The sequence below is a fragment of the Pantherophis guttatus genome, chromosome 1 (genome assembly GCF_059756535.1).
Source record: "Pantherophis guttatus breed Tessera chromosome 1, ASM5975653v1, whole genome shotgun sequence".
Classification (NCBI taxonomy): Eukaryota; Metazoa; Chordata; class Lepidosauria; order Squamata; family Colubridae; genus Pantherophis; species Pantherophis guttatus.
In genome coordinates this window covers 308875385-308897934 of record NC_142063.1, presented here as the reverse complement: position 1 = coordinate 308897934, position 22550 = coordinate 308875385, and the positions used below count along the sequence as shown (strand labels likewise).

General features: G+C 37.9%; 1 protein-coding gene across 1 annotated transcript in view; it reads left to right on the top strand.

The window, feature by feature from the left end:
* The window catches only part of PYGB (glycogen phosphorylase B), a 50726-nt gene that overhangs the window by 14392 nt on the left and 13784 nt on the right, over window positions 1-22550 (top strand). The window contains exons 2-13 of the mRNA XM_034427456.3: window positions 2100-2201; window positions 5253-5331; window positions 6013-6116; window positions 8705-8836; window positions 12097-12208; window positions 14102-14184; window positions 15393-15536; window positions 17155-17247; window positions 18333-18479; window positions 19489-19652; window positions 20913-21027; window positions 21924-22025. Of these exons, the coding sequence (XP_034283347.2) occupies window positions 2100-2201; window positions 5253-5331; window positions 6013-6116; window positions 8705-8836; window positions 12097-12208; window positions 14102-14184; window positions 15393-15536; window positions 17155-17247; window positions 18333-18479; window positions 19489-19652; window positions 20913-21027; window positions 21924-22025 (1377 nt within the window). The remainder of the gene's footprint in view (window positions 1-2099; window positions 2202-5252; window positions 5332-6012; window positions 6117-8704; window positions 8837-12096; window positions 12209-14101; window positions 14185-15392; window positions 15537-17154; window positions 17248-18332; window positions 18480-19488; window positions 19653-20912; window positions 21028-21923; window positions 22026-22550) is intronic.

The following is a 22550-nucleotide window of genomic DNA, read 5'->3' as shown; positions in this document are numbered from 1 at the left end:
TGTACATCAAAGATCCATAGCTTCTTTGTACCTATGTCTTCAGTATTTCAAATTATCAAGGTTTGTGGATGTTTCTATTTAGTCTCTAATGAATAGATCAAGACCTTTTTTGTTCATGGAGATGTCCAAAAGGAATGTTATGTTCCTTGATGGACAGACGAATCTACACTTGGTATGCAGGTATGAATTGCCGATACGCTTAGTTTGTTAACATGTAAGTTAAGTGATTCTTCAACAAAGAAATGAAGAAAATGACTTTTAATTAATTTAGTCAATTTGGGGTGAGGAATTGTTATATTTATCATACATATTTCCAGCCCTTTCCCTCTTTTTTAACACTTCCCAGTCCAATGGGAAGAATGGGTAAATATGTAAAATATGTAAAAGGGCTTGAGACGAAGTCAGCAAAATAATCCCCCATCCAAAAAAACCCCTCCAAAATGGGTCCAAATTAGGTATGGCAGGTGAAGCTAGCAAAAGATTGAACTTGTAAATGGGTCAGATCCTACCAAACATTGCAGAGAAAACTTTCTTGAAAAAATAACCCGAAGTATTGCTACAGGATTGGCAACCTGTCAACTCCATTCTAAGCCCCCTTAGTTATGTCACCCAGAATATACAGTCAACTCTGGCCTTCCCAGGACACATATACATACCAGTTCACATAAATCCGTGATGACAAACCAATGGCACGCGTGCGACAGGTGGCATGCATAGCCATATCAGTGGGCACACCAGCTCAGCTCTGGTGCGCATGCTGATTTTCGGATGTTCTGGGCCCACCAGAAGTAGGGAAACAGGATGTTTCCTGCTTCCGGAGGGTCTGGGTGGGGGTGGGGAGGGCCCGTTTTTCTTTCTCACCTGGCTCCAGAGCCTCTCTATGTATCTGGGGAAGGCGAAAAGAGAGGCTCTGGAGACTGGGGACAGCAGAAAACGTCACTTCCTGTCCAACCAGGAGTTGGGAAATGGGCCGTTTCAGGCCTCCGAGGGGGTGGGGAAGGCTGTTTTCGCCCTCCCCAGATGCATAGAGAGGATCTGGAGCCAGGTGAGAAAGAAAAACGGGCCTACCGGGCCATCGTGTGCCAGGAGCAGGGGAAGGGGGGTTGCGCACGCAGGGCCGGGCGCATAGAATTATGGGTGTGGGCATGCACGCAGGCAAACCTCCCCCACCTCCTCCTGGCACGCGATGGCAAAAAGGTTAGCCATATATTTTAATTGTTTTTAATATTTGTATTTTATGTTTTTTAATTCTGGCTGTACACCGCCCTGAGTCCTCAGGGAGAAGGGCGGTATATAAATTTAAAAATAATAAATAATAATAATAATCACTGACATAAATGAATCAAGGGGAAAGAATAGGAATACCCGTGTAAACAGCACATTCAAACCTGACCTGATTGGATTCTCAGACACCCACACAATGCATATACATATGCACAGACCCACAGAGGGAACATATATGCAGGGAAGGTATTTTTCCAGGTTGCTGAAATGTAGCTGCAATCTTGTGCTTTTATGGAATCTACAGTACAGAATATGCAATAGCCCTGACTTAGTCGGCAAAAATGAAATGAAGGGTTTCTTGGTGGTTCCAAAGTGGAGTCTGTGTGATGCATTGGCTGGAACGTTGGGCTGAGACTAGCGAGACACTGGTTCAAATCAGGGTGGAAATTCACTTACCTTCCCTACTGGTTCGCAAATGTGTGTGCACTGTAGTCTGCGCGTGCGCAAAGCCTTCTGTGCATGCACAGAGGCTGAAAATCATCGCAAAAAAGGGACGTCACAACGTCCGCACGGGTGGGTGGAGCTTTGTGCACGATCTGTATCGCACGATCCGGATAGAACCGGCTGAATTTCACCACTGGTTCAAATCCCCACTGAAGCATAGGATAAGTCTACACTAGTCATATCTCTCAATCCCACTGACCTCAAAAGTGGATTTGAGGATGAAATAGGAGAGATACAAATATTACAGATATTTTTCCTAGGCTTTCTGTAAGGTTTACATAATATAAATGGACTTGTCGCCTACTACATGGCACAGGGTGCAAAACATATTAGACTGTATAAACTCTGTCTTTTTTTCTCTGCTTTCCTAGCGTATTTATTACCTGTCTCTGGAATTCTACATGGGCCGAACACTTCAGAATACGATGGTGAACCTGGGTCTGCAGAATGCCTGTGATGAAGCTATTTATCAGGTGTGTTCTACCTTTGGTACTCTTCAATTTGTGTACGTAAGGAAGCAGGAGGTGTTTATAATATTTTTATGGACAGTTCATAAATGATGTTAAAATTCAGAAAATCTCAGTTTTTGTATTTTTTAGAAAAGCTTCTTTCCTTCCTAGTTTTTAAGGAAAATATAAAATATAAAAATGTGCTTTCTTTTACACATATAATAATGTGCCATGAGCCTTTAAAATAGCGGGGCATTGATCGGATTGTGAAAAGCAACAAATTGACAAAACAGCCTGGGTGATACCTGAGCATTATGTAGATAGCATTTAATTTTACAATATCAGCTTTGAAGATTAAATCTAGTTAATTATGTAATCCTATTTTTAATGGAAAATAATTTCAATTTTAATAATTTCACAACGAAAGGATGGTCTGCATATAAGAGTCAATATAATGATTCAGCAAATCAGGTTAAAGGGTTTATAACACCAGAGAATCATAGGTGCGTTCTTTTGCAAATTAGGTGAATATAAGTTCCTAAAAAGCTTTCTTCCTCTGGTTCTAGTGGTAACAGAATAGAAATTAAACTCAGAATCTGTAAGATACAAAATGAAACAAGGAAGGAAATTAGCAAATCATTAGCAATCACATTCCTTTAAATTTGGATATAAAATAAGAGCTACAAATTTCTGCACTGTACATACAGCCCAGCTAACATTGCAGATATCTTACTTATGTTACTGGGATCTCTTCAATATTTGCTGCTAATCTACTGATTCATAAATTGAAAAAAATGGACAGATTTGAGCATAATGCCAAGCTACTTTTGTATTTTAAACTTCCGATCACATTTCACCCCCCCCAAACCATCAGATAAACTTTAATTTGTTCGATTTCTTGTTATTCCATCCCTAATCTTGAAGGATTAATCCATAGCCTTTGAGAGTAGAGCATTCTTCCTTACAAACCGTAACTTTTATTTGTTCAAAAGGAACGCCAAGGCATATTTTATACAATAATTGATGAGCCTTATTTCACAATGCAAATACACCATTTCTCTCTCTCTCCTTTTTCTCACTCTCATCACAATACTCTTATGTGTTTGATATTCTGGATGCAAACGATATTAATAAAGAGCCTGATCATTTTTTAGAGCTTTGTAAGGTTTCAGTCTAATCCGCCCACAGCACTTCTTTAAATGTTTATTGCTGAAGACAGTATGACTCATGGATTCCAGGCCTTTTGGCAGAGCTGCTAATGTGATTTAGCCCTGGACAGTTACCTTGCTATCAAATTCACAAAGAGCCAGATTTTCTTTCTGGGCAAGGAAAAGTTGTTTTGTCTGGAAAGAAATCAATTAACATTTCCATGGTGAGAATGTTCACCATGGAAAATGAAAAAATCAAGGTACTATCAGCAACCCAAACGATAGACCTATGAGATCCATGATCAGATTTCCAGACAGTTTAGGTTTTGGTTAAAAGCAATTGAAAGGGAAGAGAGGATGCTCATTCTTGGTCTAAACTCAAGAATTGGGGAGGTGTGAAAATTAGCAGCTTTCCCATGCCTTCCCTAATTTAAATTGGATCTGAATCTGTTAGTGGTGTTAGGAGAAAATTCAGCTATCCATTTCTTCTCCTCTCCTCTCCTCTCCTCTCCTCTCCTCTCCTCTCCTCTCCTCTCCTCTCCTCTCCTCTCCTCTCACCATATTAGGTTTCCCACCAGAAATAGTTGTGGATGTTTTCTCTAACTTTCTGCTAGCAATGTAAGCAGGGAGCAATTAAGATCTGGATGAAAAGGAGGGGAAAAATTTACTTCCCTCCTGTTCTAATTAAAAATCGGACCTTCAGATTGGACTTCTGTATCTCCACTTGCTTTGTCCTCAGTTCCACATGAGCAACCATAAGTAATCCATGTATAATTTCAAAGAGTTTGAAAAAGCAGGAGTTGAAAGTTCTGCAGCCACTGATAGGAATGGCATCAACAAAAAGAGCAGAGATTACAGCAGATCCTAAGGGAAATATGAAAGAGGACCTTGGTAGAAATAAAGGAATATTTTATTTTAAACTGCAGTACATTAAACGTGATTAGATCAGGCTGTGGGCATATTGTTTTGTTTTCCAAAATAAGCTTTCTAAGTCTAGCTGCCCCTTAGATGTATTTCATGACAGGCTACCTATATCATAGATCTGAGTTAACATTTCATCTCAAGTGAAATACCCACTGGATGATCTTGGCTCAGTCTCTCAACCTGATTTATCTCTCAGGGTTATTGATAGGGTCAATCCTGATAATACAAATGTGCATTTCCCAAATCAACAGATGACTAGATTCAGATGTGATAGGTAAATTCTGTTGGAGTCCATCAGTTGGACAAGGGAGACACTGATGCTTTACTACTTCCCAGCTGGGAGTAACCACCATTCAGTTAGAACACCAAATTTCTACCCAACTAATCAGCCTGTGCAATTTTGAAATCTTACATTTTGAAATATTTTATTTAATTTTGAATTACATTGTGCATCAGAAGTAAGATATAGCTAATTTTATTATCATTGCTGATGTAAATCATTTTCTTTTTCATTCGCTGATAAAGTAACAATCCAGGATTGACCATATTGATTAAAGTTTGCTCTGACTTATTAAAGGTGATTTGAACGAATTAACTAAATCTGATTAATAAATATTTTAAATAGTTCCAATAAAAACAGTGCTAAGAAACCTATTTAGCTTTGAGGGGTGTTTTTTCCCAGGAAATGTGTCAGAGGTTGAGAGACTATGTCCTCTTTTTAAATCTTATCAGAAAAGGGACAAACACTGGAAGTGAGATGATTTTAAGGTATTTCACACAAACAGATATTCATTCTTTCAGTGGCCTTAAATTTTTCAATGTTCATAAAAAGTATAGAAATCCAACCTAAATTATAGAGTGTAGAAATGAACTTTACTCCAAGATCAGAAAGAAGCAGAGTTCTTCCTTTGACAGAAGGCTAGAATGAGAGAAATTGCAAATTCCAAGTAGAAAACTTTAAATTTCATGGTATTTTCTGTCTTTTGCTTACTCCTCCCAATAGCTTGGCCTTGATTTAGAAGAGTTGGAAGAGATTGAGGAAGATGCTGGCCTTGGCAATGGAGGACTGGGGCGTCTAGCAGGTGAGCAGTGACCATTGATGAGAAGATGCCAGTACGTTTCTACGGAGGAAGACCATTTGTATTGCAGTCAGGGGGATAAGAGGATTCAGAGAAAATGAGGTGGAGTGTAGCGCTGATAAAATAGGATGCAGAGTTGGAAAGGCTCTCTGTTAACCAATTGCCTTGTTAAGCTTCTTGCTGATGTGAGTGTGAGAAGCTGAATTCTTCTTGTCAGACTTTGTCAGCGTGGCTGCACTTAGATTCTACACGGAGCTGTAACAAGCTTTGATGAAATGCAGACCTGTTTGCAATGTTTTTATAGAATTTATATTATATGAATTAAAGTGTTGAAACTTACTTTTTTTTAACCTAGTAATAATCTTTACATAACAACTCTGAAACCTGATAGTACAGTATATGCCTGAATATATGGGGATTGGGGATGAGAAAAAGTGCCTTTACTAAGGCCATTTTGTGAGTTCATGGAAAAGCTGAAATAAAGACCTTTCATGTCTTTAGCTCAATCTCTTAGCCACTATTCCACTCCCATCCCTCATTCCACTCCCATCCCTCATTTGGGGGTGGGGTGGGTGGGTTGCAGTCTTACAAACACAAACACACTGAGTTGTATCAGTAAGAGCTGCTTGACTGGGTGTTTATTTCTGTCGGGCAATAACATGTGTTGGTTCTTTTCCATAACAGCTTGCTTTCTGGACTCTATGGCAACACTGGGGCTTGCAGCCTATGGCTATGGGATCCGTTATGAATTTGGCATTTTTAATCAAAAGATTGTCAATGGCTGGCAGGTGAGAGAAAGATCACCTTTATTTCTATCTGTCTTGTCAGGTACTCCTAGCGATAATCAAGCTTGAGAGAGGACTGTGATGGTAGCTAAAGCTTGTTCAAAGCCTTAGGGAAAAACATCAGGAAGGAATGTCAGTTGTGTAAGTCTACTATCTGAGAATCTTTTAATCATAGATACCCAAAATTGAAGCCAAGTCTTATCTGTAGACAAAGGCTATACAGGTAATCCTTGTTTAACAACCATTAGTTCACTGACAGTTCAAACTTACGATGGTGCTGAACAAATGGTACTTATGACTGATCTTTGTACTTGCAGTGGTCACAGCATCCTGACTGTCACGTCATTATGATCCAGGCACTTAGTAATCAGCTTGCGATTATGTGCTGCCTTTTTCCACACTCATGCAATTGACTTTTGCAATCTTCGTTACCAGCTTCTAACAAACAACGTCAGTGGGGAAGCTGGCAGGGGCTCACAAATAGTGATCATGTGAGATCATGTTTAATGAGGGCACAGGATTTGCTTAATGACGGCAACTGGAAGTGCCAGAACTGCCATTGCTAAGCAGTGTAGTCACACGATGTCATGTTTTGTGACCACATCACTGAACAACAGAACTTCTGATCCCAATTACCGTTATTAAGAAAGGACTATCTATACTTTATTGCCAAGGAGGGGTCCTACCTCAGAAAAAATGCAGTGCCAAGTGAAGCCAGTGGGGACTTCTCAAGTGGTCCCTCATTGTGGAGCTGTTTTGGATTACTTCTTTTAATTAAAGAGGCTGAGGTTGCATTAATCACATTACCTCTACGAATGGAGTAACTAACTTGTGTGCATCCACTTGTTAGGCTGCAGCTCCTGTAAGTGGCCATGCTGACTAAAAGTCATAACACCATTGAGTTTGGACAGAGCCACTTAAGTAATCAAGTCTAACCTTCAGCAGTGCAGGATTATAGATTCAGCTTGAACATATCCAGTGAAGGTTGACCCATTACTCTGGAAAGTGGGTCTTCTATCAAACTAATATAAACTGAAATTAACCTGTAGAGGCAGCTGTATGTTGACTCATCCTTACATAGGTCCACAAAACATATTTCACAACTAGCTCTTGTAAGTAATTAGCATTGCCAGTTATAAGCACTAGATACAGCAGCTGATGGCAGCTTGGTGAACACTAGTATTCTAGGTTAGCTATTGTCCATAAGGGCAAGTTTGAGAAATCTTGTGGAAAAGCCTGATGTGCCCCATATTTAACAGGTTATCCTATGGATTACTAGCATCATAAAATGCTACTGTCATGATGCAGACTTTGAAGCTATGCAGGTGAATTTAGGAACCATAATATAATAAAATTAATGCTGGCAGCATCTTCTAAGTTTTTAGCCTCACATTTTTAAATTGTCATATTTCGTGCACTGAGAAAAATATATAAAATATTTTCATTATAAGTGGGTTTGTTGGAGATGCTGTTATATGCAGCCATTTTAATGTTTTTTCATATTTATTCCTCACAACGTAACTCATTTCTACCCACTACATTACTACTAACGTGCAGTTACTAAAATTTCTCCATTCATTTTTTCATCTTTTGTAAACATTCTACCAAGAAACATAAATACATATTCTTATTTATATTTTGCCATTTATGTACAACTGGCAATTGTTCGTTCCAATTTCCCTGTCAGACATACCTCCTGTAGTCAGATACACTTATTTTCAAATGCATTCTCCTCATCATGTCATAAAATCATCTCTAATGTTTGCTACTATTATTCAGGTTCTCTGTCAACAACATGGCATACAAAGGTACACACACTCATGTCTCCAACTGACCCACCTCTAACAACACCAGAAGCTTTCCTTTATATTGTACATTTATTCCAAGACATCACCTATCCTTGTCTTAATCCATGTGCAGTGTTGAACCATTTGTTAAACATTCTATCCAGTCTCATACATGTTTTATGTCTATCATATGCTACTCTTACTGCACTTAGGAATCAACTTTCAACTCTGTATTTGTGCAAGGAATTCCTACCGTGGTGGTGCAGTGGTTAGAATGCAGTATTGCAGGCTAATTCTGTTGACTGCCAGCGGTTAGATCCTCACCATCTCAAGGTTGACTCAGCCTTTCATCCTTCCGAGGTTGATAAAATGAGGACCCAAATTGTTGGGGACAATATGCTGACTCTGTAAATTGCTTAGAGAGGGCTGTAAAGCACTGTGAAGTGGTACATAAATCTAAGTGCTTTGCTTTTGCTATTATAAGCAATTCATTTAGGTTTATTATACATTCACAAAATCAACAAATGCATAGTAAACTTTCTTTTTCATAGTCATATATTTCCCAATGCATTGATTATGACAATTAAAACAAAGACATATATATATATTTAAAATTAGAGAAACTGGAAAAATGAAAAAGATCATGATTTGGTACCAGAATGACTGCAGTGCTGTATCAGGTGAACATATTTGGGGAGGGTACCCCCACTTCTATTCAGCTATTGAAAAAGCTCTTGTTCATTAATCACAATTCATTGGCCGAAGAAGACAACTTTTTTTGTAACTCATTTCTCCTTGTTTTAGGTGGAAGAAGCTGATGATTGGCTGCGCTATGGCAATCCTTGGGAAAAAGCCCGCCCTGAATACATGCTTCCTGTACATTTCTATGGTCGAGTAGATCATACTCCTAATGGGATTAAATGGGTTGATACTCAGGTACAGCTTTTAAGGTTACATATGGGAAGCCATTAATTACAAGGACAAAATAGCCAAAAATGGATATATTATATGGCAGTAGTGGTTTGGAGACTTTGGCAATAGCAATGAATATTTGTCTACCTATCCTCCATGTTACAAGGATAATCAACCAGTAGAACTTCCCCAGTTTGCTGGATTACAATTCACATTGAAGGGTTGGGTGAGAACAGCCATTTAGTAAGGTAATGATGAGAGGTAAGAGCAATAAATGCTGCTTGAATAGCTTTGCCAATAAGCAGACACTAGGAATATGTTAATAATGCAGTTTGAATTATTCTAGTTTTTAAGTTGATTTCATTCGAAATTATTTGGGAACCAGACACAGTCAGCTCTGAGTCAAATTTAATTGTAATTGCATATGAATGCTTCCACAAACATTGTATGAATTGATCCAAATCAGATCAATTTCCATGCAATTGATGCAGAGATTTGATTTTATTTGCTGCCATAATCTGGTACCTTCATGATATGTTGAGAATACTATCACCATAATCCCCAAGGAGTATAGGCAGCACATAAGAACATAAAATTAATAAAGCCGTATCTGGGTCATTAACCTAAAAAAGAAAAAATTGAGTAAAACCCTGTTATGCAAGTAGAAGAACAATGGACTCAGTCCACTACAAACACCTCTGTAAAGGTGTGTGAAAACATGGCAAGGAATGGGAACTGGTTCGAGATTACAAGTCCTTAATTATCCAAATGTTTGGATAATTCTTCAATTCTCAAAAGAACAGATTCTGTTTTATTTTTCTGAATGGCATGTGAGTTCTAAAGGCAGAATATCCTATGGCACTTTAGAAACAAATGGATTTGTTGCAGCGTGACCTTTTGCAAACATGAGAAACCTTCAGAGCAATTTAAAACATGGGTTCCTGTGCTTGCAAACCTTATTTGGACCTGTTATGGCTGCAGCCTCTATGTTTTCCACATAGATAAATGGGCCACCGTGTTCCACATTTGTTGCTGAGCAGCATATAATTGGTTTAAACAGCAGTGCTCCTTAGAGAGATTGACTAAACAAATGACTAGAGAGACATTCACAACTGAAATTTGGGGGCATTTTTCAGCTGTTTAGGAATACACGATTTTCCATAGGTAGTTGTAATTACTCAGTGTTTCATTTTTCACTTGTTAGGAGATACATGACTAGCCCATAAACTTCCCATGGGTGTTTAGGTTTTTTTTTTAAATGAAGTCATTTATTGCCTGCTGACAGCCTCATGCTATGAAGTAGATCAGAATTGGAAAACACAACTTGCCAAGCTTGTGTCAGTCAGGACTAGATCCCAATTTGAATAGTATTTCACAGTTATTTATTTGTGTATTACAAATAATTTTATGCCACTTGAGTCTAACAAATCTACCGTATGTGGCTTAAGTGCATATGAAGAGCCTGGTTGGATCAAGCCAGCAAACCACCATTCTGTATCACATAGATACCCTTTCATTAAAACATAAACCTGTTTAAATCAAAACAATGTCCTGGAATCATGCCATATTAAAATATAGTTTGTTCTATTCTGGCTTAATGTGCTTTATGAATTTAAATATTTAAGGTTTATTCAATAAACTAATAAAGCAATATATGGAATGCTTATGGCACATTTTGAAAGCCGTACTCTTAAAAGGGGCTGAGGGCACAAATTTATTTTTTTAATTGCATCTTATACTAGGTTTTGTTTTTATTCATTTTTTGTTTTTTTATTTTGAATTTCTTTATACTTTATTTTTTATATTTAATGTTATTCCTTTATATTCTAATATTTGTTCTTAAATTGTATTAGTAATTTTAGAAGAAATTATGATGACTACACTAAAAAAAGAAGCTGCCACTTCAAAACTTTTCTACTGATGCAAAAAGCACTCAACTTTTTTGTTTGCTTTGGAACAAATGAAAGAAGCAGCTTGCTTCTTCCTTCCAACCCAGAAAAAGGACATGTTTTTGTTTTTACAAAAAGTAAAGTAGAAGAGACTGTAAAACACAGTCTTGGTCTCATGGCCCCATTAAAGAAAAAAGAAATTACATTTTTCCCCCCGTTTGAAAGGAACAAAGAACCTGCAGCCTAGTAAGTGAGCATTTCACAGGGAGGCTGGGGAAAAGTAGTGAAAGCAGGTCAGTGAAGTTGTGTGTGTGTGTGTGTGCATACACGCACATTTTGTTTGTGCTTGCTGGATAGATTGATTGGGTAGAGGGTAGAGAGAGCTGCAAGTGACGGTTGGAGAAGAATGAATAGACTGGAAAGAATCAGGCCTAGTTGGCAGGAAAGGCTGGTTCATGCATGTCAGAAGGAATTTGGAGTAGCCAAGAAAGAGGACATTAACAGGGAGAGCTAGATGGAAAAGCACGGGAAAGAAAACAATTGGACACAATGGAAAGAAGAAAGAGTGGGTGGGTAAGAAAGATGACCCAGACAGAGGGGCAAGAGGGCAGCATTTACGGTAAACAAAGTCTGGTCAAGAAGAGTAGATAGGAAATGCAGTTCTAGATGGACAGAGGAGGACAGAGAATGGGGTGGAGGGATCTGGGGTTTGCGTTCTAGCTTACTCTGAAGCACACAAAGAGTAGCTTTGAATTAGCGTATTGCATGAAACCTAGTGGCGGTTTTGTTCTTTATGTTGTTCTACTAACAAAGACATTCTTCAGGAGATAATGGAGACCGTGAGAGAGGAAAGTTAAGGTTGCTAAATTGCCAAGAGTGGAGAGAATTACATAATTAAGTTCGCTTCCAGCCCCTTCAAAGAACAGTCTTCTCTGAAAGCTTCACTTAATAACATCTGTGACTGAGTGCCAAGTTCCTTTGCAGGTTAAAGAACATCAGATCCTTCTTTGTTCTGTCAAGTGCTTGCCTAGCAAGACCTGCGGAGCCCCAGTACTGAACTTTCTTAAATGCTAAGTTAAAAGAGAGGCGTGAATTATCTTCTTTTCTCCTCTGCTTTTTCTATTGGGAATGCTTTACTTTTGAGGATACAAAGGTCTATTTTGCTGTTTATTATCTATTGTTTTTTTTTTAATTTGTCTCATGTTATTATTTGCAATATATTGTTAGGCTGTTTAGAATTTTGAATCACATTTTTTTAAACAAAACGAGCAAGATACACTTGAGTGAACAATTGCTGTGTCCTTTAGTTACAGATTATTATCATTTTTATGATAATTATTATGATTATTATCACTGTGTTAGCCCGTCTTTATTTGATCTCTTCCTCCATATTAGGTTGTTCTTGCCATGCCTTATGATACACCTGTTCCAGGATATAAGAACAATACAGTTAATACCATGAGACTGTGGTCAGCCAAGGCACCCAATGATTTCAACCTTGAAGAGTGTAAGTAAAGTTTGCTATAATAAGTATTGATTTATTTCATTACCGGTAGTTATTTAAATTCAAGTTTGCCCTGTTTGTTCCTTATATTTTGAGCATTAGTCTTTATGGCTGATCCTGCATTCCCACCCCTCTTCTGTCTCCTGTTTTATATCTGAGTTCCCCTTCCTTCTCATCACTACTTACTTCATTGTTCGATTGGTTGTCTTGGGGTTTCTGTTTGGGATTGAGTCCTAAAGTTTGGTTTCCCTACCCTTCGAATTTTAGTTTAAAGCCCGTTATTTTCCAAACATATTCTTCCTAGTTCTTGTGAGATGCAGCCAATCCCCTTCCAGAAGCCTTTCATGTAGGTAATGTAGACCATGATCTAGGAATCCAAATTTCTCTCAGTGGCATCATCCCTCAAGCCAGTAGTTTAAAATTCTCCTAAAATTCTCCATTCTCTCATTGGATGTTGGCCTTATGTTGGAAGTACAGAAGAAAATAACCATCTGCGCTCCTACTTCTTTTGTTTTCATGCCTAGCTGTTCATAGTCTCTTTGTTATTTCAGGTTCTTTGTTGTTGTATCATGTCCCCGCATGTAACAGGAGAAAAGGATAATCTGTGGCCTTGATTATGGCTTGATGACTTCCAACTCTGTTATTCTTTGTTATTCTATTCTATGTTAAAGTTTTTCATACATACAGATTACCTGTTTAGAATCTAAGCATGTAGAAAAGAAAGTCTCTGTATACTTTCTAGGTATGTTCCAGGGACATCTAAATATTCCAGAAGACATAACCCTCTTCTCTTCAGTATCTGCTATACGAAAGGAAATGTTAATAGAACATATAGTTGGGGCCAGTTTATCTATTTCTATTCTATAGAAATATAGAAATATTTCTACTCTAGAAATAGAATCGGGGTGGGTTCTACTTACCTTTACTACTGGTTCGCAACAGGGCCGTGTGCTCGCGCTCGCTTCACTCGTGCCCACGCGCACTCTTCTGCGCATGCGCAGAAGCATTCTGATGACGTTGGGCTCGGTGAGCGGAGCCTCCCTCTGGTTTTACTACCAGTTCTATAGAACCGGTCCGAACCAGGGGCAACCCACCACTGAATAAAATGTATGTATGCATATGCAAATGTATTTCTATCTCAACTGAAGTCATGAAAAAAATCAAAAAGAGAAATCTGGCTCATAAGAGACTCATAATCCTTTGTCCCTTGATAAAAATCTGCTTCCCAACTCTGTTATCCACAAAAGAAGGGAAGCTGATTATTGCCACTAAAAGCAGCTTCTTTTCTACAGCAGGGTAGTTTGGAGATGAAGAATTTAAAAGGGACAGTGAAGGCAGAAGCGTTAAACTCTGGTCACCATGGGTCAAATTTCTGCTCCTAGCTCCTACTTAAGAAACAAAAATTACTAAATTAATAAATCGTGTGCAAAACAACCATTTGGTATCTGGTATTCCTTTCCCCCCGCCCCCTGAGAACACATCATAGTAGATAAACACAATGAATAAAGCTTCATTTAACCTCTGAAACCAAGCCACACTAATTACCTGATGTACTGAAAACCCTGAAGATCTTTTACACACCTCCTTAGAAATGTACAATCCATGATTTTTTCCAAAATAAAAAAGATGGTGAAATTCAATTCCAGAGTAAGACTTTTGAGAGCTAAACATACAGTTGAGCAAAGAATCCATGTATTTACTTCACATTTAAAATAAATTTAAATAAATTTCCTGTTGAATTTGAGTTACAAGTTGAAACTTTTGAAAATTTCAGTGAACAAAGGTAAGGAGAAGTTATGAAATGACTGCTGTATAGTGATAAACACATACAGCTCTTGGAGTATTCCATTTTATTGATGTAACTACTCTGAGATATATCTTCATTCTCTTCCATAGTTAATGTTGGTGATTATATCCAAGCTGTGTTGGATAGAAACCTAGCAGAAAACATATCCAGAGTGTTGTACCCCAATGATAATGTAAGTATCTGCTGCATTGTGCAATGTAAGTACAGTTTAAGTGCTTTGTTAAATCTTTTGGCCACAAGTCAATGGTGGATTTCATTTGGCTGCTTTTCTGCTGACTGTCTTAGAAAAACTATTTGTTTCGGTGTTTTGTATGGAAGTCTCCAGTTTCCACTTCTCCAATGAACTTCTTGCCATCTTCAAAAAGCCACTTCTAGTGGAAGGAGAAATACAGAGGCTATAGTAGGAGAATCAAATTTATGAAAATTATGTGAAAGGCACAAGTGTCTGGCTTGCATGCATTTACTCAGTATAATTTTCCTTAGTTCCATCTTGCTGCATTCTCTCCTCCCTTGTTCTTAATAAGAACCAGGACCAGCACAATATACATACCACTTTTGTAGTAACCTTTTCCTCTTCTCAGACAGTATTTTTACATTTACCTGACTAGATCCAGTTCAAGGTCACTGGATATACAATGCAGGGAGAATTAAGTGTCCTTAAAATCCCATTTATTTTCAGAAGACATTAAGAGTGTTTCCATGTTCTTGGAAAATTGGAAAATTTGAGAGATACTGTGGCTCAGTGGCTAAGATGCTGAGCTTGTCGATCGAAAGGTCAGCAGTTCAGCGGTTCAAATCCCTAGTGCTGCATAACGGGATGAGCTCCTGTTACTTGTCCCAGCTTCTGCCAACCTAGCAGTTCAAAAGTTAAAAAATGCAAGTAGAAAAATAGGGACCATCTTTGGTGGGAAGGTAACAGCGTTCCGTGCGTCTTTGGCATTTAGTCATACCGGCCACATGACCAGAGAGACGTCTTCGGACAGCGCTGGCTCTTCGGCTTTGAAACGGAGATGAGCACCGCCCCCTAGAGTCGGGAACGACTAGCACATATGTGTGAGGGGAATCTTTACCTTTATCTTTACCATGTTCTTGAGATCAGTGCTGATCCACAAATGTGAATGTGAATGTTTGTCCTCTGTAAAAACTTATTAAAAGAAGACTGCCTTTTCTTTAAAATATGGACCTGAGATAGGGAAACCACTGAGGATTAAACCTGATTGGCAAAGTCCATCTCATCTCTTTCTTTCACCCTGGAAAGGAGCTTGATTTTTACGATCCCTCAGATCATTGCCATTTTTAGCCTGCCTACTTTTGGTATCTTCATTGTGCTGCTTCTGGTATAGACTAATATAACCCCCTTTTCCCCACTGTGTTCCTAAGTTTTTTGAAGGAAAGGAATTGCGTCTGAAACAGGAGTACTTTGTGGTAGCTGCCACTCTCCAGGACATCATAAGACGATTCAAGTCTTCCAAATTTGGATGCCGTGACCCAGTGAGGACCTGTTTTGAAACCTTCCCCGACAAGGTGAATATTTTACATGAGGGCTTGTACAAATCTTGAAATAAATAAAACCTGAGACTTCTCAGGAAACAACAACTGAATGAAAAATTGCTAGTGACCTTCTATGCTGCACTATAGAGAGTATCTTAACTAATTGCACCTGTGTATGTTTACTAACTGCACAGTGGCAGATAGGACAGCACTCCGGAGGGTTAACATCATTGCCCAGAGGATCATTGGTTGCCCTCTCCCCTCCTTGGAAGAGCTTTATAGCTCCCGCTGGCTTAAGAAAGTTCAAAATGTTCTTAAAGATCCATCTCATCCTGGGCACCCTTTTTTTTGAACTATTGCCATCTGGCAGATGGTACAGAACAATAAAAACAAGGACAAATAGGCTGAAAAACAGCTTCTATCCCAGAGCGGTACTATGTTGAATTGTTGTATAGTGCAATATTAATCAGCATCAGGAGTTTTCAATTGTGTAGAATGTGAAGGATGTGTGTGTTTTTGTTTTATTTTATTATAGTTTTCTTATGTATGATGTACACTGAAGATGGCATTTAATTTTGTACGAGGTGCAATGACAATAAAGTAAACTACACTTACACATTTTTATTTTAAAGAATACCTTTATCTGTCTCTCAGACAATGTTTGGTAGTCTTTTGATGTTAAGAAAAGTAAAACCAGAATGTTGCTTAACACTAGAATCTCCTGAAGTCCTGTTGGACTGATCTTTACAGTACTATTAGTGGTGTGCATAGAATTATGCCATTATTTTTATTTCCGTTGTTATTTAATACCATGATGTTTACATGGTTTAGTGACAACAAATTATTAATAAATTCTATATTAGCAAACACTTCCAGAATTTTTTATGGATTTAATCAGATTTTATAAATTTTACCAATCATCTTTGTCTTGGACCTTGTAAATTGGATATAATGAATAATGAAGGACTTTGTGAAACTGTCTGCAATGCAGTATCAAATTCACAAAACACAAATTCAGCAATAAGCACCAGTAATGAAAATTGGATAACATATTTTACCTATTTTAATTTTCATCTTCCTCCAAATTGCATAATTGGATGAGGATTTGGTTTTTCTTTTCAAAAGAAAATTGTGTGTGCCATTTTTATTATGTTATTATTTTTTCCTGCTGTGACAACTTGGAAGGAATAGTTAAGATCTTTAGAAAAGTGAACTGATATGGTTGCACAAGAGTAGGAAAAAAGGGACAGGCTGAGAGTCTGGCAGATTATGTGCTTGGAATGAATGAACAATTGAAAAAAAACTTTCTAAGTAGCAGCCCTAAATACTTCTTTAGCATATTTTCTCTTTCTTTACTTTTAATAGGGATTAAAAGTTTATTTTTAAAAGCTTGATTAAATATCAAATCCAAGACATGGCCACTGGCCAGATTATGTATGACTAAACCCTGTAGTTCCCCCAGATTCCTTAATATTTTTTTCCTTTTTATATCTAGGAATTAAAATTTAGAGTAGCTGGTCTGGGGCCACCAAGTAGCCATCAGCATAAAATGAAATCAGATTTTCCATTGTGCTCCATGAACTCACTGGACTTTTTCTGGATGGAAATAATGGAGATTTTCATATTAAGGTTTATGTTGTCCATTTTACAGGTTGCCATTCAGCTAAATGACACTCACCCGGCTCTCTCCATTCCTGAGCTCATGAGAATCTTTGTTGATGTTGAACAGATGGATTGGGATAAGGTAAGAGTGGAGTGGAGGCAGGAAAGACACAGCTTTTGATCCCCAGCAATTTTTTCAGAAACTGCCAAGAGATTCTCCTTCAACTTGATTTACCCCAGGTATCATGGGATTGCATTTTCCAGAATTTCTAGCCAGGATGGTGAGAAGCTAGATTCTTAAAGTTACTGATGACAGAATAGTTTTTGGTCTCATTTGAGATGGTGATGAGTCTGCCTGTAGATGGGACATTGAACAATTGGCCTTATGGTGCAGCCGGAACAATCTGGAGCTGAACGTGCTTAAAACTGTAGAGATGAGAGTGGATTTTAAGAGGAGTTTTCCTATTCTACCACCTCTTACTATACTAGACAATGCAGTATCAGCAGTAGAGACCTTCAAGTTTGTGGGTTCTGTAATCTTCCAAAATTTGAAATGGACACCTAACATTAGAACCATCATTTAAAAGGCACAACAAAGAATGTTCTTCTTGTGTCAACTCAGAAAATTCAGACTGCCCCAGGAGCTGTTAATACAGTTCTACAGAGGAATTATTGAGTCTGTCATTTGTATTTCTACAACTGTCTGCTTTGGTGCAGCAACCAAACAGAACAGGCACAGACTTCAGGGATAGTTAGGAATGCAGAAAAAATAATTGGAACCAGCCTGCCTTCCATCGAGGACCTGAATATTGCTTGAGTGAGAGAGAGAGTGAGAGAGAGGGGGGCTGAGAAACTATCTACAGACCTCTCACATTCTGGACATAAACTGTTTCAGCTCCTTCCCTTGGATACCTCTACAGGGCATTGCATGCTAAAACAACTAGACACAGAGACAGGTTGTGATTCTGTATGTGATGACTGAGGTACTCCTATAATACTACAAGCTCTCTACTTAGCTCTAGTACCATCATCAACTGAATTTCAGTTTCATTAATGTGTGCTTTTTTCATTAATAATGAGGCTGCAACTGATAAGTTACAACTCAGCATCAGTGTAATCTCCATGGCAAGTATCAGAAATTAATGCTAGTTGAAGTTATGGCCATTTATTTTCAGCCTATAGAATTTGTTTCTATTCACACTAATTCATTTGTCTCCTCGGTTCTAGGCCTGGGAAATCACAAAACGAACCTGTGCATACACCAATCATACAGTGCTGCCTGAGGCCCTGGAGCGCTGGCCAGTGTCTATGTTTGAGAAGCTCCTGCCAAGGCACCTGGAGATCATTTATGCTATCAACCAAAAGCATTTGGATGTAAGTCATCTAAATGAGAAAAAAAAGGACTTGGGAGAGGCAGAGAGAGGATACCAGAGGTTGGCAATTATACAGCCTCATGATCTCACCCAGTGGCCCAGAGAAAGGAAGGGACGGCTCAAGATACTGCAAAGCCTTAGTGCTCTCATAAGATTTCACTAACCTCATGTGAAGTCATGAAAATCCTCAGAGTTTTGATGATCTTGTAAGAATTTGGCCATTTTAAAAGTATTTATTTTTTTCATTTTGTGTGGTTTTGAACATTATTTTGCAGGTAGATGCTTAATGTATGTAACCCTGTGTTACTAGCATCAGATGAATCTCACTGAGATATCTAATGGCAAACCAGAATGGTTGAATGATGACATACAACATTCTCTGGCCACCTTGCTGCATAGCAAAGAGCCAGTATTTAGCTCTAGCAAGTGGATAGAATAATAGCATGGGTAGAATCAATCATATTGATTGGGCTTCAGATTCTTGTGGTCTTGCAACAATCAGTAAAACAACATCAGTCATCCACCTGCTACCTTCATATTTCTTGTGTTATAGTGTCCACAATACACTGCTGCTGACAGTACCAAACTTCTAGAAAGCAGCAGTCTGCTAAAACTGTCAGGCTTAAAAGATGATGAGTTGACCATGTAAATACATATAAGGATATCTTTGTTAGTATGGCCTAACATATCTCTTTCAGTGTCATTGATATCATCCTTAAATAGATCTTGATGTCTCTTGTTAGAAGGTACAGTATTAAAATTCTACATTTCTAACAGTTCAGGAGTGCAAAATGATGGGTGTCAAAATTCTGATGGAGCTGGCTTCTCTAGGGGATAGTGATATTCTTTTTTAAAAAATGGAGGGGGGCATTTGGGAAGAGCAATAAAATAGTTTCACCTCTCCTGAACTTTGGAGGATTTGTTCACGTTTTTCAGTTTAAAAGAATTCATCGTGAGGTATGATTTACTTTGTTGTCCTAACATTCCCATCATTTTGTACATTCTGTCAGTATGTGACTTCCCTCTTTCCTGGAGATGTTGACCGCCTCCGAAGGATGTCTGTGATTGAGGAAGGAGACTGCAAAAGGATCAATATGGCCCACCTGTCTGTCATTGGTTCTCATGCAGTCAATGGAGTGGCTCAGATTCACTCGGAGATTGTGAAGAATTCTGTGTGAGTCCTGCTTGTTTCTCTTTTACTTAGTTATAAGTAAGCTATCTATCCTGCTGTTCTTCATAGAATGCCACTGATCTAAGAAGCAGTCATTGCCTTTTCTTCTCATACATACCTGCTGTCTTCCAAATCTGATTTATTTTTTATTAAAATAAATGATTTTATTCATTTTGCACATAGCCTGGAAAATAGAAGTGATTAGTAGTGAGAGGAAAAATTATAGACGTTGAATTTTAACAAATAATGAATGAGTGAATGAATGAATGAATTGATTCCTCAATTTGCATTATGGGTACAAATTGGATAGCTCAACAGACAGAGCGCTGTAATTTAACACCAGCTGTCTGCAATTAAAGTAAGATCGAATCTCGCCAGGCTCAAGATTGACTCAGCCTTCCATCCTTTCTAAGGTAGGTAAATTGAGGACCCAGTTTGTGGCGGCAATAAGCTGACTTTGTATAAATATATAAAAGTATGAAGGCTATTGCTTAACGCATTGTAAGCCGCCCTGAGTCTCCGGAGAAGGGCGGCATATAAATCAAATTTAAAAAAATTTTTTTACATAATAGAAGACTCCCCACACATAGAAACCTAACAAGTCTAGAAACGGGATTTAATATAGTCCTTCTCTGTTATTCGTAATTATATGCAGCTTGAATTATATTAATCCAGACAATGTTCCCCATTTTTAGAGGCATGGGATTTTAAAAGAATGTTAAAGTACATCTCATCCTTCCTTTTGCTGGGTATATAGAACTTGTCTGCTTCATCCAATGGTTATCATGTCTCACTTTAAACTTCTCATTTTCATCACCTGCAAGCTTTCTGCTTATAAACTATTTCCCAAATATTTCTTCATCTTAATACATTTCCTAGGCATAATCCACTTTCAGGGGCAGATAATTATTAATTGTACTAGATTATAATCTAGTAACTTCCAGATGGCTTGCATTTCAATTTTTATCAATCAATGCTCTGTTGCAAAGTACTTTTGGAACTGCAGTCCTGAATATCTGAAGATATTAAATAGTTTTCACTTTGTCAGTGTTCTTCAAACAGAAGTACTTTGGTATATGTGGAAGAGAGCAGATTAGTACTGCTCAAAATCTGGATTGTGCTTTTTATAAATGTATCCTATGACTGCATTCTCTTTTTAACAATTGCATTGAGCTGCTAAAGAGTTAATGGTGTCAACTGGCACCAAATAATGTATATTATGTTCTGTTCCTTTTAAAACTATCTCACTCATATACATTGTAGATTCAAAGATTTCTACGAGATAGAGCCAGAAAAATTTCAAAACAAAACCAATGGTATCACTCCCAGGCGATGGCTTCTGCTGTGTAACCCAGGACTCTCTGAAGTCATTGTGGAGGTAAGATACAAGACGTATCAGCCAATAGGAAATGCTTGTAGAAATACTTGGTTAGGTTTGAGCTACAATCTGATGAAGCGCCAGATGACTGGAAGGAAGCAAATGTTATCCCTGCCTTCAAAAAGAGGGAGGGGGGTTGGAGAAGAGACAGCATACTACAGTCTATCTGGTCTGATACTTAGGATGATTCCAGAGCACAGCATAACAATATGGTGACTGACAAAAGTACGATTTTGAATCTGTAAACAAATGTAGATAAATAGTAAGTCTGCATTCAGATTAGCAGAAAGTCATGTTCAACTTTGTATCAGGTAGACCATATGTCAACTTCTCCTTACTTAAGATTTCCTTTGAAATGTAAAATTTAAGCAGAGTGCCTAACCTCTAAGTCTATGTTGGATGATCATGAAAGTAACTATAATTAATATTATTATTATGAGCATTTATCCACCTTAATGTTTATAAAAACAAGTCAGTTGGTTAGCATTATTACTCCAAATATTGGCAAATGCTTTCTCCCAAATACTGCATCTGCCAGTGGATTCTCTCTTGGTTGAACCACATCAGATGGATATTTATTTGACACCAAATGGGAAGACATTTTATACCAAAGGAGAGGATAGAGATGCTGCTTTTTTATTTTTCTCTCTCTCTGCTTTTCCGTTTTTGCAGAATCATCTTGTATTATATCCAGTATCCAATTCAGTGGTTAGTCCTAAATTAGCCTATTCATTGTCAACAAAACCTATAAGAGTGAACCAGATTTCATCTCGGTATCAAAACATTGCCACTTATGTGACTGTTAACAATGGGAAATGTTCATAGTAATAGAAGCATTCAGCTGTGAAAAATATATCATTTCTGTTAATTATAATTTTTATTCTCTTAATATACAGAGAATTGGGGAAGATTTCCTAACTGATCTTAGCCAACTAAAGAAGCTGCTGGATTTTGTCAATGATGAAGCCTTTATTAGGGATGTAGCTAAAGTTAAACAGGTAATAATTGCAACAGACACGTTTCTCTATCTATTATCTCCATATCTGTCTCTGTCTGTCTGTCTTTCTGCCTGTCTGCCTGCCTGCTATCTGTCTGTCTATCATCTATCTTTCTACACTGATGATGTTACCTAGTTAGGATAATGAAACATCTGCAAGAAAACAAGCAAGCTCAGAGAGTACCAAACGACCCCTCATATCTATCATCCCTATCTATTTATCTATCTATCTATCTATCTATCTATTTATCTATCTATCTATCTATCTATCTATCTATCTATCTATCTATCTATCTATCTATCTATCCTATCTATCCTATCTATCTATCTATCTATCATCCTCACAACCATTTCTTTAACTATTGTTAGAAGATTTATTCATTTAGTAAACAAATTTATATAATCTCTCAACCAGGGGTGAAATGTAAAATTTGTTACTACCGGTTCTGTGGGTGTGGCTTGGTGAGGGCGGGTAATGTGACTGGGTGGGCGTGGCCAACTTTTTTTTTTTTTTTTAACTTTTCAA